Genomic DNA, 15,340 nt, shown 5'->3' on the forward strand with positions numbered 1-15,340 from the left:
GCACCTACTCTTTAATATTTACTGATGTTTTTTCTGTACACACTTAAAATTGCTAATGAAGGAGCATTTTTACTACTGATTATAATACTAATAAAACTGCTTGCTTCAGCCCCGTGCAGTTTTTCTACCCTTTATTGGCACTTTGTAATTGTGAAATTTATTTGCATAATACACAAGATCTGAGTGCACCCAATTGTAAGAGAATTAACTGGTGGATAGTATTTTCTGAAAAAACACAAATAAAACTAGAGTAGCCGTAGCAGATTCTTTTACCAGCTCGTATTTATAGCAAGTGGGGAAATACGTGAATTACAAACTACTGCAAATATGAATGTACATTTCGACTGTCGGCTTCATTCAGCGTTAAACAGTAGTTGTGTAGATGATGACTGGTCTAAACTGTGTGTTATTTCACTTCTTATTACTGATAGTAAAATTATTTCACTAAGTACAGATTAAGAAATTCCCAATATTGCTGTGCTGGCCAGATAAGCAGAGTTCTGAGGCCTTTCACACAAGCTAAAAGTTCAGATGTCATTTGCAAATGACAAATGTTCGACATTCTATGGTAGTTTGTGTTTTTTACAGTAGTATACCATATTCGTATTTTTGTTACATACTTTCTGTTTTTCTATTTTCTTTAGTACCCAAGCAATAGACAGAGAACTTATGCTTTTGTATTCTGTGTATTTCAGTATTTGGGATGTGTGGAAGTATTCGAATCAAGAGGAATGCAAGTCTGCGAAGAGGCACTGAAATTATTACGGGTAAGTAAAAACAGGAATGGATAGCTGATGTAGATACAGTTTCCACATACTGTATTTGTTTGTAATGTTTAGATGATGTTTGCTGAAGGGATGACCGAATGTACATAGCATCAAAATGAATGTGAATCTCTTTTTGTACACAAGAGTGAGGCACAAATAAAAGAAACCCCCAGTAACACTGGAAATTTGTTGATGGAATAATATGTAAAATAAAGGGAAGGCAACCACACGGCAATAGCCGTCTTTTGTGCAGAGAGACATGCAACAGATAACAGTATTTACCCAAGCTTTTGAGTCTTTGTGTGTGTGTGTGTGTGTGTGTGTGTGTGTGTGTGTGTAATTTTGCTACAAAATAGCAAGAGCTTGAAGGCATGTGTAGATATTGCTTTCTGTTGTTTCTCTGAATGCACCAAACATCAGTCAGCATCTAAATGGTTGTGTTTCCTTTATCTTGCATAGAAGTACTAAATGGTACAGACAATCACGTTTACTCTGAAAATTGCAGATTGTTTTTATAGCAGAGTAGACATACAACATTTTAAAATATGGCTTTTGAAATAGATTTAGTAAAAAAAAAAAGTTTTTTTGTGTAGTTTGTTCTTTATAACAAGTAATCTGCAAAGATAGAAACTGAAAACACTCTCAGTCAGAAACTATTGTGAGTAGTGTAAGGTAGTTCTGCAAAAAATCCATACAAAAATGGGAGTTTTTGCATTTTTCACCGGCAGTTGACACTGACTTTATCATTGTTCAGATGGATTTGCTGCCAATACAAATAGAAACTATTCAGGTGAGCTGATAAAAAAAACTGCTTACATGTCTTTTTGTTGAGGGGACACACTTGCTCTTGATTCATACTTAATCACTTTTTCGTTTTACTTTTCCATCATATATATCATGAATTAAAGTGTAAAAACGCTGTACACCTTCTTAACTTCATTGTGCGGTTCATGTAGAAGCCAGTAATAATGAAGTATTTCGATTTATAAAATCAGTTATATTCTTTACATTTGATTGCAAAACTTGTGCCCCCAGGGGCTCAGCTTGGCGATCCTGGGGTTCCTGAGCTGGGGACTGGTAAGCACCGCCAGTCCCATGTCACTATAAGCTCTGGGTGTGCTTCTGCAAGTACCATGCAGTGCGACGGTGGAATGTTGTGTGTCTTGGGGAATGGGGATCTTCGCTTAACTGCCCAGATCGTAAGGATGGAATAAACCTCTATAAAAAAAACCTCAATCTCAAGGTGTGCTGTGTGCTGAAGAGATGCATGGCTGTTGAGGTGGAACAGTCATTAGAGGGCAATCTCTAGGGAACCTGCCGCACCTCAGTTGTATAAGGCTTACTCAGGCATGCGGAGCTCTGTCTGAGTGGACCCTTATTTCGCTAGCTACTTGTGGGACTGAGAGGGAACCCCCAAAATCTTCTTCTTCGTCCCCCCCCCCCCCCCCCCCCCCCCCCCCCCCCGAGTGGGAAGGGTGTACCGCCTGGGAGTTCTCACACCCATTCATCCAAAATAATAAGGGAGGCTAGTCCTCCTGATAATCAACGTGTAATTAGTAACGGGGCTCAAGGAGTGATGTATCACAATGTCTTCATAGTGATCAAGAGGAAGGAGGAGACGTTTGAAAAAGTGTCCCCCTTCTATATCCACTAGGCTTAGAAGCGCTGGCTGGCACCCTGAAGTATATTAAGCAGTTTCGAAATGGTTCCTTGCTTGTCGAGACTAATCGGGCAAAGCAGGTGGAACTTCTTATGAAGTCACAGAAACTGTGTGAGTACGACATCATTGAAGAGTTGCATAACTCCTTTAATTCCAGCAAAGGTGTGGTAACCTGCTGTGACATTATGGGCATAGATGTTGCTGAACTGAAACAGGAATGGGCACCACAGGGGCTCATGGATGTGGAACAGAGGACATGCAAGACCAGTGGGGAGACTGAGAAGACTGCCACTTTCATTGTGACCTTGAATTCTCCAACGCTACCTGAACACATCACAGCAGGTTTCCTCAGACTTAGGATTTGGCCCTATGTACCTAACCCTATGCGATGCTTCAAATGCCAGCGTTCTGGACGTACAACGCTAAGTTGCAGAGGCGAAGCGACTCGTGGGAAGTGTGGAAAGGCAGCCCGTGAAGCTGGGACTGACTGTCTCCAGCAGGCTGCATTAACTGCTCTGGAAGCCACCCAGTCTGAAGCCGAGCTTGCCCTGTTTTTGCAGAGGAACACAAAATTCAGGAAATCAAAGCGACCAAGCGGATCACCTATGCAGAAGCCAAAATGGACTATCAGGCAATGAAACCCCCTGTCTTTGCCACTTATTATGCTTCCTTGGTGTAGAAATCTGTCATTAAGGTCGACGCTTTGACTCGGATGACATCCATTGTACTGTTATCTACCATTCGCACCTGCACGTGCAACTGCATGTGCCAAAGCTGAGTGAAAGACATAGTGATCCAGGCAGCCCAAAGACAACCCAAAAACACCCCCCAGAAGGGCCCATAGTCCTTTCGTGAGTACGTGTATGGGGCGCACGGGGCCCCAAGCTATTGCAGTCTCCTTTCCTTCCCAGGCTGCATTCCCATCTCTGTTCCTCTCCCTCCCTATCCTTACTCCTTTGTCCCTGCCCCCTCTTTTTCCCTCTTGGTGGACTTCTTTATGTTGACCTGGCTATCCTCCTGGCTTTGTTTTGGTTTGTGCTATTGTTTAGGTTGCTGTTTCCATCTCCTTTTCGGTGTTTTTGGTCCCCTTGGGGTTTGACCTCCATTCCCAAAATTTTTCGTTCAGTGTGAGCCATTGGGGGATGAACTCCCTACCTAGCTTCCACAGTGAAGGTTCCTCTCCCTCCCCTTCCCTTTCCCTTTGCACCCTGACCCCCCTCCTGCTAGGTCACCAGCACGGTAGCTAGTCCGTAAGGGGGGGCTGTTAAGTACCCACTTGGCTGAGCCCCCTGAAACCACAGGGATCACACTGCTAGTACCTGAGCTGTTAACGCCTCGTGTATGCCCAGGAGTTGATGCTCATCACTTTGGGGCACCAGAACTCTCGACTGCTGTGCCAGATGGCCCGTGCTATGGCTGGGCGGCACCCACGGGGCGAGCCCCTGATTGGAGTGGGTGGTACTAGGGCGGACGCCTTGCGCATGAAGCGACAAAAGCTTCACCATCCTGGCCATTCTGTGGCCGTCTCTAAGAGTGGTAGCAGACGTGATACTACTTCCTCTGATCCTTCGGCCTTCCCCTCCCTGGCCACCCCCTGGGAGGCGAGTCAAGCTCGCTGACTTGGGTTGAAACCTTTCCCTTGGTACCTGGTATGTAACAGGACGGATGGCGAAAGTTTTGCCATGACCAAGCCTTTGTTTTCTCTTGGAGACAATTGAAGATAAGTATGGCAAAGTGGAATCAATGAGTAAAATGCAATCCAGTGCTTTGCTCATAAAGACTTCTTCTGCTGCCCAATCTGACGCCCTGCGTGCTTGTGCCCGTCTCGGTGACGTCCCAGTCTCTGTCACGCCCCACCAATCTTTGAACTCGGTACAGGGCATTATTTTCCACTGAGATCATCTTCTCCAATCTGACAAGGAGCTCCGTGCTAACCTCGAGCAGCGAGGGGTTCGTTTTATCCGCCGTGTGCAACAAGGCCCTCCAAACAATTGTTTTAACATTGCTTCAGTGTCTCTCGCTCTGTCACCCTCCCAGGTGGGCCATATCTAAGGCTGATTGGTGTGCCTTCTCCTCTGCTCCCATCCCCCCTATATTCCCACATGACAGTGTTGATGAATCTACTCAGGCTTTGACTGCTGCCATCCTTTCAGCAGCTGTTTCAGCAATCCCTTCTTCCTCAGGTTCTCCACGCCGGAAGATGGTCCCTTGGTGGACTCCGGAAATTGCTGCAGCCATAAAAGACCACCGCTGTGCTCCTCAACACTTCATGCAGCACCCTTCTACTACTCTTCTTCTGGTCTTTAAACGACTCCGTGGCCCGGCCTGCTATTTAATCAAATTTCAAAAACGAATTTGCTGGGAACAATATGTAGCTGCCTTAGGACCACACACCCCCTCTTCATAAGTCTGTGCAAAACTCAGGTGAATTTTTGGCCACCATCCTGTCACCGGGGCTGCAGGAATTTATATGCATGGTTTTGTCCTTACCAATCCGGATTTTGTAGCAGAAAATTTCGCTTTGACATCGGCTCAGTATCAGCCCACATTCCTTCTCCTGAAAGAGCGTTCAGAAGGACTGCCTTTGTCTTTTGTTTCTCGCTGCTCAGAGCCATATAATGCTCTATTCAGCGAGTGGAAATTTGCCAGTGCCCTAGCCCTTTGTCCTGACATGGCTCCTGGATCGGATCGGATCGGATACATAACCAAATGCTCCAACACTTATCAGTGGCCGGCCACCATCGTATACTGACCCTCTTCAACCATCTGTGGAGTCAGGGAGTCTTTCCTACCCAGTGGCAGGAAAGGATTGTTGTTCTGGTGTTGAAACCAGGGAAGCTGCCTCTTCAGTGGGATAGCTACCGTCCAATTAGCCATATTAACACCCTCAGCAAGCCTCTTGAACGCATGGTGAGTCGGCAGCTGTTTTGGATCCTTGAATCCCACGACCTTTTGTCATCGACTCAAAGTGGTTTTCGCTGTTGCCACTCTACGGTGGATAACTTGGTGCATCTGGAGTCTATCTGGTCGGCTTTTGCCCATTGTCAACACCTCCTTGCAGTCTTCTTTGATCTCCATAAAGCCTATGACACCACCTGGTGCCACCACATTCTCACCACCCTTCACGAATGGGGCCTTCATGGCGCTCTGCCCATTTTTATCCGTAACTTCCATTCTTCTTGCTCTTTTTGGGTCCAAGTTGGCTGCTCCTACAGCACTCCCCATCAGCAAGAAAATGGGGTTCTGCTGGGTTCCGTGCTGAGCATCCCTCTCTAATAGCTGTTAATGGTCTGGTGACAGCTGTTGGGCTGACAGTGTTCCCCTCTTTGTATGGTGACGATTTTTGTACCTACCTCAGTTCCTCCGCGATGGGTGCTGCAGAATGCCGTCTACAGGGGGCAATCTGCCGGGCACACTCATGGGGTCTCTCTCATGGCTCTCAGTTTTCGGCGGCCAAGACATGTGTCGTGCATTTCTGCTGTCGCTGTACAGTCCGTCCCCATCCGGAACTGTTCCTCATGGCCAGCCCCTTGACGTAGTGGACACCCATTGCTTCTTGGGTCTGGTCTTTGATGCCCGTTTGACATGGCTCCCTCATCTTCGCTAGCTGAAGAGGACGTGCTGGTCTCATATCAATGTTCTTAGATGTCTGTGCAGTACTGCCTGGGGTGCAGACCACTCTGTTCTCCTGCGATTGTGTCAAGCATTGGTCCAGTCTCGTTTAGGCTATGGGAGTCCTGTCTATGGTTCTGCATCGCCTTAGATGCTGCTGATCCTAGACCCCATCCACCACTGTGGGCTCCAACTTGCGACTGGTGCCTTCCGGACTAGCCCCGTACTTAGCCTTCTCGCAGAGGCAGGGAATCCACCACTGCGAGTTTTGCGCCAACAACAACTGATATCTTATGCGCTCTGCATTCACTGCACCCCAGAGCACCCTAGTTATGGTCTCCTTTATACAGACACGGAGATCACCCTGCCGCAGCGGTGGCCACAATGTGGGCTTACCATGGCTGTCGACATTCGGTCGCTCTTTTCTGAACTCCAGCAATTCCCTTTACCGCCTCTCTTCTCTGCTCATGCACCCCTTCTTGGTGCATCTCTCGGCCACAGCTCTGTCTTGATCTCTCAATTGATTGAAAGGATTCTGGCCCTCGGATGGCTCTTCGCCACCAATTCTACTGTCTCCTCAGTTCATTCCAGGGTTCAGAAATGATTTATAGTGATGGCTCCATGGTTTCTGGCTGCACTGGTTTTGCTTACACCTATGCGCGACGCACAGAGCTTCATTCCTTGCCTGATGGCTAGTGTTTTTATTGCAGAATTGGTAGCCATCTTGTGCACATTGGACCATATCCGCTCCTGCTCAGGACTGTCCTTCACTATCTGTAGTGACTCATTGAGTGGTTTGCACACTGTCGGCCAGTGCTTCCCTCGCCACCTGTCGGTCACCGCTATCCAGGACTCCCTTTCTCTCCTTGCTTAACGTGGACGCTTGGTTTTCATTTGCACCCCATGACGTGTTGGGATTCCTAGCAATGAACTTGCCGATCAACTGGCTAAGTTAGCTACTACCAGGCCATCTCTTGCTATTGGCATTCCAGAAATAGACCTTCGCTCGGTATTTCGTCGTCAGGTTTTGGGCCTTGGGGATGCAGAATGGCACACTCTTTCTTTGCCGAACAATCTTAACTCGATTAAGGATACTACAACTCCGTGGCGGTCCTCCTCCTGGGCCTCTCATAAGGCCTGTGTCGTCCTTTGCCAGCTCCACATTGGCCGTACTTGGTTATCTCCTCCGTCGTGAGGACTCCCCTCTCTGTTGTTGCGGAACAATGTTGACTGTGGCTCACATCTTATTGGACTGCCCCAACTCAGCCACCCTGCGACAGACTTTTAGCTTTCCATACTCGCTACCCCTGGTGTTGGCTGACAATGCCTCAGCGATGGATCTTGTTTTACATTTTATTTGTGGTGGGGGTTTTTATCGCTTTATTTAAGGGAGGGACCTTCCACCTTATTGGTGAGTGGAGGGGATGGCAGACCCTCTTGCTCCCCCCTGACTAGATTGGCTTCAACTAGGCTTGGTGGTTCACTCCTTTCCTTATGGGGTCTGTTATGTCTTGAGCATCTCTCTTGTCTCCTGTGCTTCTTTCTTCACGCCCCTGTCATTAGTCACTTTATTTCCCTCACATCTTCTTCTGTCTTTTTCCTTCTTTCCCTGTCAATAGTTTATCATGGATTTTGTAGTTCCCTTTTTAATGTGGGATTTTATTGGTTTTAGTTAATCTAAGGTCGGAGCGACTGATGACCGAGCAGTTTGGTCCCTTCTCCAACCAACCAACCAACCAGCAACCCAAAAACAGAGTGCCTCTCAACGCCAACTTTCTTCAAAGAAAGGTTGCTCTCACCGCCCTACTTCCCCCTCATCCTTGCTGGGAAAGGGAGCGGGGAAAGGAACTCAACATTCAAGTCGAAAGCTGACTCGGGCACCATCAGATGTCATTATGGCACACCTGACTGATGATGATGATATCATGGGTTTTGATGCCTCATCACCTGACCCAGTCAGCCCCATCACTCCACGTCGCTCTACAAGCGACTCATGACCTCACCACAAAAACAGGGGTAAATCCAGACCACATTGAAGAAATGGCTCCCATACTCCAATGAAATATCAATGGATACAGGACTCATCTGGAGGAATTGAGACTCCTTGTACAGGACAGACCCCTTTGCCTTCAAGAGACTTGTACTAGGAGGCTATCGCTTTGACAGAAAAGACGACCTTACTGGTGATAGGACAAAAGGTGGAGTTGCTGTGTTTATAAAGGACATTTTTCGCACCTCACCTATTCCCTTGACAACAACACTACAAGCTGTTGCTGTTTGGATAGTGGCCTATGTTGACTTCACTGTGTGCTCTTTGTACCTACTATCTCATGAGCCTCTTGACTGTGGGGTCCTCACTTATCTTCTAGATGAACTCTCTCCCCCCCCCCCACCCAACCACCCGTTCCTCCTTTTGGAGTACTTTAATGCGCACAGTGCACTATGGGGTTCTCACATGACTTGCCCAAAGGGTCGGGCACTTGAGGATCTACTGCACACAACAGATCTCATGCTTTTGAACATGGGTCAAGCTACACATTTTAGCACAGCTACAGGTTTGTCTACCACCATAGAGCTCTCTCCTTCTGCTCACCCGCTCTTGGGAACACTGCCCAATGGGCAGTGGACAATGACCTTCATGGTAGCGATCATTGACCTGTCTGGATCCATCTGCCTGATTGAGCAGATCCTGAAAGAACACCACGGAGATGGTTTTTCAAAACGGGGAACTGGATGCTTTACAGGCAGTTAGCTGCTTTCAAGCAGTGTGACAGCATCCAGGACTCGGTGGATCACATTACAGCTGTGATTCACCATGCCACTGATGCATCATTTCCAAACTCTGTGGAAACGTCTGGGAAGCGACCTGTCCCTTGGAACGATGAGTGTTGTTTTGCAATCAGGCACAGGAGGGCAGCAATGTGCAGATTCAGTCGATGCCCTACAGATGGGAATCTTGCAAACTTTCGAATGGCGTGTGCAAAGGCAAGGAGAATAATTTGGGAGAGTAAGCAGAGTTCCTGATCTCCATCAGTAGGTCCACACCCGCATGTAAAGTATGGGAAGCCATTAGGAGGATCTCAAGGCACAACTCTCGACCGCCAATAGCAGTTGTACAAACACAGGGGTCTCTTGCAACATCAGCAAGGGATATAGCTCAGACAATGGCTGAATCATATAAATCCCTTACGGCTGATTCCAGCCACGATCCCACCATCTGTCATTATTGGGAGGCACAAGAGATGCCTGATCTTGATTTCTGTTCCACCAACATGAAAGAGTACAACCAGCCTTTTCTCTGTGGGAGCTGGATTCTGCATTGTCAGTTGCTTGTGATTCGACCCCTGGAAACTAACTGATAACCTACAGCATGTTGCTAAACAGTTGGATCAACGGTCAAAGAAAGTCCTCCTTCAGCTCTTCAATAAAATTTGGATAACTGCCGACTTTCCTAGCTCGTGGAAGGAACCTATTTTAACCCCAATTTTAAAACCAGGAAAGGATTGGACAGACCCTGGTAGTTATCGTAGTTTTAGCCTGACAAGCTGCGTAGGAAAGACACTGGAGCGTATGGTCAATCGGCACCTAGAGTGGTTTCTGGATATCATGTCCCTACTTAGTCACTCCCAGAGCAGGTTGAGGAGGTATCGCTCCACTCTCAATAATACTGACCCTGCTCGAAGCTGCAATTCAACAAGCTTTCCTTCGTAAGCAACACCTTACCGGTTTTTTCTTCGATTTGGAAAAGGTGGGAGGATGACGGCCCAAGCCCGCGTCGGGCCATCCTGATTTAGGTTTTCCGTGATTTCCCTAAATTGCTCCAGGCAAATGCTGGAATGGTTCTTTTGAAAGGGCACGGCCAGCTTCCTTCCCTGTCCTTCCCTAACCTGATGAGACCGATGACCTCGCTGTCTGGTCTCCTCCCCCACACAATCCAATTGGAAAAGGTCTACGACACTACCTGGAGGTGTAATATTTTGTCAGAGCTCCATCAGTGGGGTTCCATGGATGTCTACCAATCTTGATATCATCCTTTCTCTCGGACAAATATTTTAGATACAAGGTTGGGAATTTCCTGTCAGACCATTTTAAGCAGGAGAATGGTGTCCCTCAAAGGAGTGTTTTAAGTGTCATGGCTTTCGCCATCGCAATCAATAGTATTACAACCACAGTGCGACGTCCAGTACTATGTTCCTTGTTATTGGATGACTTCTCCATCTTTTGTGCATCCTCCAGCCTCGCCACGGCTACTCGGCAATTGTAACTGACATTGAGGCGGTTAGAGGAATGGTCTTGTGCCACAGGTTTTAGACTCTCATTAGAGAAAACAGTTTGTGTTGATTTTAATTGTTCTCGCTGTCTGTTTAATTTGCCCATTTTAAAACTGGGTGACACCATTCTCACTTTCAAGGAAAAAGTGAAGTATGGGTCTTATCTTTGATGAGAAGTTAACATGGTTGCCACACCTTAAAGAATTGAAACTGAGATGTCTCAAGGTCTTAAACATCTTAAAATGTGTCAGTCATAGGTCTTGGTAAGGCCTTTGTGTGACCCTGGGTTTAATATGGAAGCCAGATTTATGGGTCAGCAAGACCTTTATACCTTAAAATGGTGGTTGCAGTTCACCATGAGGGTATTAGGCTGTCAACAGGGGCCTATCGCATGAGCCCTGTTGTTAATTTGCGTGCAGAGGCTGGTGAGCCTCCACTGTTTATTCGACATCTTCTTCTCGTGATATGCCAAGCGTATAGGGCATTGTCTGTTCCTACATTGCCAGCATCCAGTTACGTTGTTCAGCCGCCACCGGAATGGCTGTTCAATCATTGATCACAAGCAACACGGCCATTTGGGATCTGTGCAAGGGAGAGCCTTGAATTATTACAGGTGGGGGGCCTTGAGGTCCAAAGCCAGGGGTGGAGTAGGGCATCCCCCTGGCTACTACCAAGGCCTAGATTGCTTTTAGAACTGACTGCTTAAAAGAAGCATTGCCCCCGACCATGTTTTTAAAATTAAATTTAATGAAATTTTACGTAGCCACTCAGATTTTATTACCGTCTACACGGATGGTTCTAAGCAGGGAGATGTTTTCGGTTGTTCTGTCGTGTTCCCCAACATTGTCCGCAGGATAGGGCTCCTAGAGCGATTTTAGTTTATTACATAGAGCTGTTTGCTCTTCTGAGGGCAATGGAGCAGATGAGACGGCACCATGACTAAAAAATTTATCACCTGCTCCGATTCTCAAAGTGCCCTTCTCGCTGTTGGACAGATGTACCCAGCAGATCGGATGGTGCAAGTGCAGGACGCTCTCCTTCTCCTGTGAAGAAAAAACAAGGAAGTCATTTTTTGCTGGGTTCCAGGGCACATAGGCATCCAGGGAAACGAACTTGCTGCTGCTGCTGCTGCTGCTGCTAAGGAGGCTTGCTCCCTTCTTCCTCCTGCCCACTGTTCAGTCCCTCTGTGGGCTGCCACTTCTTTTGTGACTAGGAAGGCCATATGTTGGTGGGAGTCCCATTGGCTGGAAGTGATGAACAATAAACTACTTTCCATTAAGACTTCAGTGTGACCATGGATCACCTCCTTCCGCTCGCGACTGTGTGAAGATGTGGCACTTACTTGGGTTAGAGTGGGACATTGTCCCCTGACATATGGCTTCTTCTTACATCAGGAGGTGGCCCCAGTATGTCAGAGGTGCGGGACTCGGGTGTCAGTATGATTTCTTTTAACTGAGTCTGTTTTATATGATGATCTGAGGGTTGGACTAGGTCTCCCACAGGATCTTCCCTCCATTTTAACTGATAATTAGGCAAGCGTTGTTCATGTCTTAAAATTTTGTCTGGTGTCCGGAATTCATCCCAAAATACTTGATGCAAGATCTTAATGTGTCACAGAGTGACTGGGTCGTGTATTATTTCTAAGTTGTCATCCAGCCATTGTTATTTGTCCCTTGTTTAACAGTATCCTTACACGTATTTTCTCCATGATTTTATTGAGTTATCCCGATGTGTCTCGCTGGGGTTTTATTATGGGCTTTTCTGAACCTCACCTTTTTGGGGTTGCTTTATGTTTCCCGTGGTGGAATCAAATGTAGTTTTCCAGTTTATTGATCTCCTTCCATAGATTGTAAAAATCTTTCTTTGGTATAACATTAGTGTAGGGCGCTGATGACCTAGCTGTTTAGCGCCCTCCACCATAAATCATCGTCATCAAAACTTGTTCAGTCAGCAGCCGAAGGTCATCTTACCTTGTTCCATAGCTGAGTGTGTAAATTTTCTTGTAGTTACTACCTGCTTGGTAGATTTTACTGAGTTTTTATGTGCTGGGTCAGAAGAATAATATTGTTCATTGATAGTTCCACAGTGCTGACTTTTTGTTGGTGGCACAGAAAATCTGTTTTGGAAATAGTTGGTGCTTTCACTCCAGTGTCCCATTGGAGATATGGTATGTGGAGTGGCAGTGCTGCAGTGCTGTGAGGGAGGAACTTTTTGATGTGTTGTGATTACAGCCATCAAATTGGAGATACTGCTTGTGGTTTTGTTACACAGAACAGAAGTTGTATGAACCCACTTTTTTGGGGGGGCTGGGTGGGTCTAGACTTCAGGAAAGGGAATGATAATGCTGCCACCAATTTTTTTTTACATTATCTGACAGACAGCACAAGTAAACTTGAAGTTTTTGTTTAGATATTTGTGGGTTATGTAAGGATTCTGTTTCTGCTTCTGTTATTTTTGTGAAGTGGTCATCAACCAGAAAGTTTGAAACTGCGTACCGGACAGGACTCGAACATATGACCTTTCATCCTGTACCTGAACCCCAAGGCTGTGGATAAGCCACGTCTCCATAATATCCTTTATTCCAGGCGTGCTAGTCACACAAGGTAGGCAGGAGAACCTGAATGAAGTTTGGAAGGCAGAAGATGAGATTGACTTGGAAATAGAGCTGGAAGGTGGGTTGTGAGGCATGCTTTGATAGCTTAGTTAGCAGAGCACTTACCCACCATAAGCAAAGGTCACAGGTTTGAGTCCCAGTTCAGTTTATGCTTTAAATCTGCCAGGAAGTTTCAAATCAGCATATTTCATCACTGAAAATTCATTCTGAAACCTGAAGGTTGGTTTAAGACCATGGAGCTTCACTAGTCATGGTTCTGTCGGAGGTAGTATACTGTTGCCCTTCACATCAACAGTTATTGCGAGAGGCGTAAGAAGTGAAAAGTGACAGATGAAAATCCTGGAGTAGGAGTATTGCATTTACTCGTCAGTAATTGAGAAGTTTTTTACCATATTTTAATGTGAACTAGCTTAAAAATTAATTGTTCTTCACCATTATGTATTGTGTGCAAGTAATCCATGGAATATATAACTAACCGAATAAACATCTCATTTTAGTTAAGTATGAAAACATTGTTTTGACACAAAAGAATTTTTATTGCAATTACTTACTGCTGTCTACAATTTCTGTCTACTTAGTCATGATGATAACTGTAGAACAATTCACGAAAGATGGCGTTGAGGCATGGACTGGGATTGCATCGTTGGCAATTCGAAGTGACAATTGTGCTACTGGCATACACAAGCTTAAGTAGAATTTGTTGCTTACCACCACTACCGAATACACATTGGCTGTCAGAGAAAGTGTGATGTGGGTGCAGGGAGTGAACCCAAATCGACTGCCATCATTAGTAACTCGTACTTGAAGACTTGCTACCAATAAATAATGAAATGATTGTGCGTTAAAGTTATGTTTGGGGGATTGGTGTAGATTTTTATGCATATTTTGTTAACCATTGTTGTGTCATATTTTATTCTGGTGGTGGTACTATGTAATACTGAAGACCATTCAAACAAAAGTGCAGAATTTTGTAGTGTGGTGTAGCATTATATAATACTAGAATGAGAAACGAGTTACATTGCACATCACTCAGCCTCAGAGTAGCACAGAAGGAAGTGAGGCATTGAGACACAAATATCTTTAATCATATACTGAGCAATGTGAAGAATCTAATAAATAATATGATTAACATTCAAACAGGAACTGAAATCATATCTGCTACAGAACAATTCACTGAAAACAGTCTATTACATTTTGAAACTAAGTGATGAGCAATTTTGATTGACAAAACATACAGATAACTAACTCTGAAGTGGAAAGAAATCGCAGTGGAAGAATGAAGGATGAAATGATGAAGAATAACATTATTGTCTCTTCGATACCTACTTGATTGAGAAGTAGCACATCGGCCACGAAAATTGACAATGGCCAAGTGAGTGGTGTGTTGGCCACATGCCCCTCTGTATCCACATCCATTAATGCCTAAGGACCGAGGATGACATGGTGACCAGCTGGTACTGTTGGGCATTCAAGGCCTGTTTAGATCGTGGGTTGTTGTTGTTGGGCTTTTTTTGTGTGTTGTGGAGCACTACATTTTTATTAGTTGGATTGCCTGTTTATAGAGATTAGTATAATGCTTGTTAAGTGGTGTTCTTCCTCTTTCTTTTAATGTAAAAATATTTTTATTATGTCACTGATACTCTTGTTTTGTCCTTTATTTTAATGTAGCAAAGGAAATAAAATTAATATTTCTTTTCAGAATTCTAGACGGAGACCAGTGCGAGCCATCTTGTATGTTTCCGGTGACGGGCTTCGTGTCGTAGAAGATGACACAAAGGTATTTTAAGAGACTATTTGCTGCTGCAGTTTTCTTGTGAAAAGAAGTGGAAACTTTGAAACAGAGAGTTACATGGTTTATTGTGGGTTGAGTGATGTTTCTCTGTCTTGAGTTTGTACTGGGATAAACTTTCCTATCTGAGTTAGTCATGAAATTGAATATAAATCTTACTCCCTTGAGAATAGAGACCACAGGCTGCTGGGAAAAACTCCAGTGATTTTTTTTTTTTTTTTTTTTTTTTTTTTTTTTTTTTTATTCTTGTTGTCAACCATTTACTAAGGCAAACCAAGGTGTAAAGAAAAATATTTCTGACCTATGTCCCTAAACTTTGACCATGTTGTTACCTTCTGGGATGCTCTCTCTACAAAAGTTGGTTGGACTTCCTGTTAAGTGTTATTTTGTTAAATTTTATCTTTGATAGTGTTTGTTTTGCATAGACAAACTGACTAAAGGTTATTTACTCATCTCCGTGATCAATAAGCAGGAATGTGTAGATTTTAAAACCTTGTGACAGGTCATATAAAACAGTTGATACTAGTTTTTGTAAGATAATAGAATTGTCACCATTCCAAATCAAACATAAATTTTGGTGAGCAAGGTAGTTAAAATCTGTAATCTCAGACTTTCAGTAACAGTAAG

The 15,340-nt window shown here is 44.9% G+C and overlaps 1 protein-coding gene across 1 annotated transcript in view; it reads left to right on the forward strand.

The window, feature by feature from the left end:
• Positions 1–15,340, forward strand: part of LOC124619328 (protein numb) — a 238,225-nt gene that overhangs the window by 121,469 nt on the left and 101,416 nt on the right. Inside the window, exons 4-5 of the mRNA XM_047145637.1 lie at positions 696–767; positions 14,624–14,701. Of these exons, the coding sequence (XP_047001593.1) occupies positions 696–767; positions 14,624–14,701 (150 nt within the window). The remainder of the gene's footprint in view (positions 1–695; positions 768–14,623; positions 14,702–15,340) is intronic.

The sequence above is a fragment of the Schistocerca americana genome, chromosome 6 (assembly GCF_021461395.2).
Source record: "Schistocerca americana isolate TAMUIC-IGC-003095 chromosome 6, iqSchAmer2.1, whole genome shotgun sequence".
NCBI classification, from domain to species: domain Eukaryota; kingdom Metazoa; phylum Arthropoda; class Insecta; order Orthoptera; family Acrididae; genus Schistocerca; species Schistocerca americana.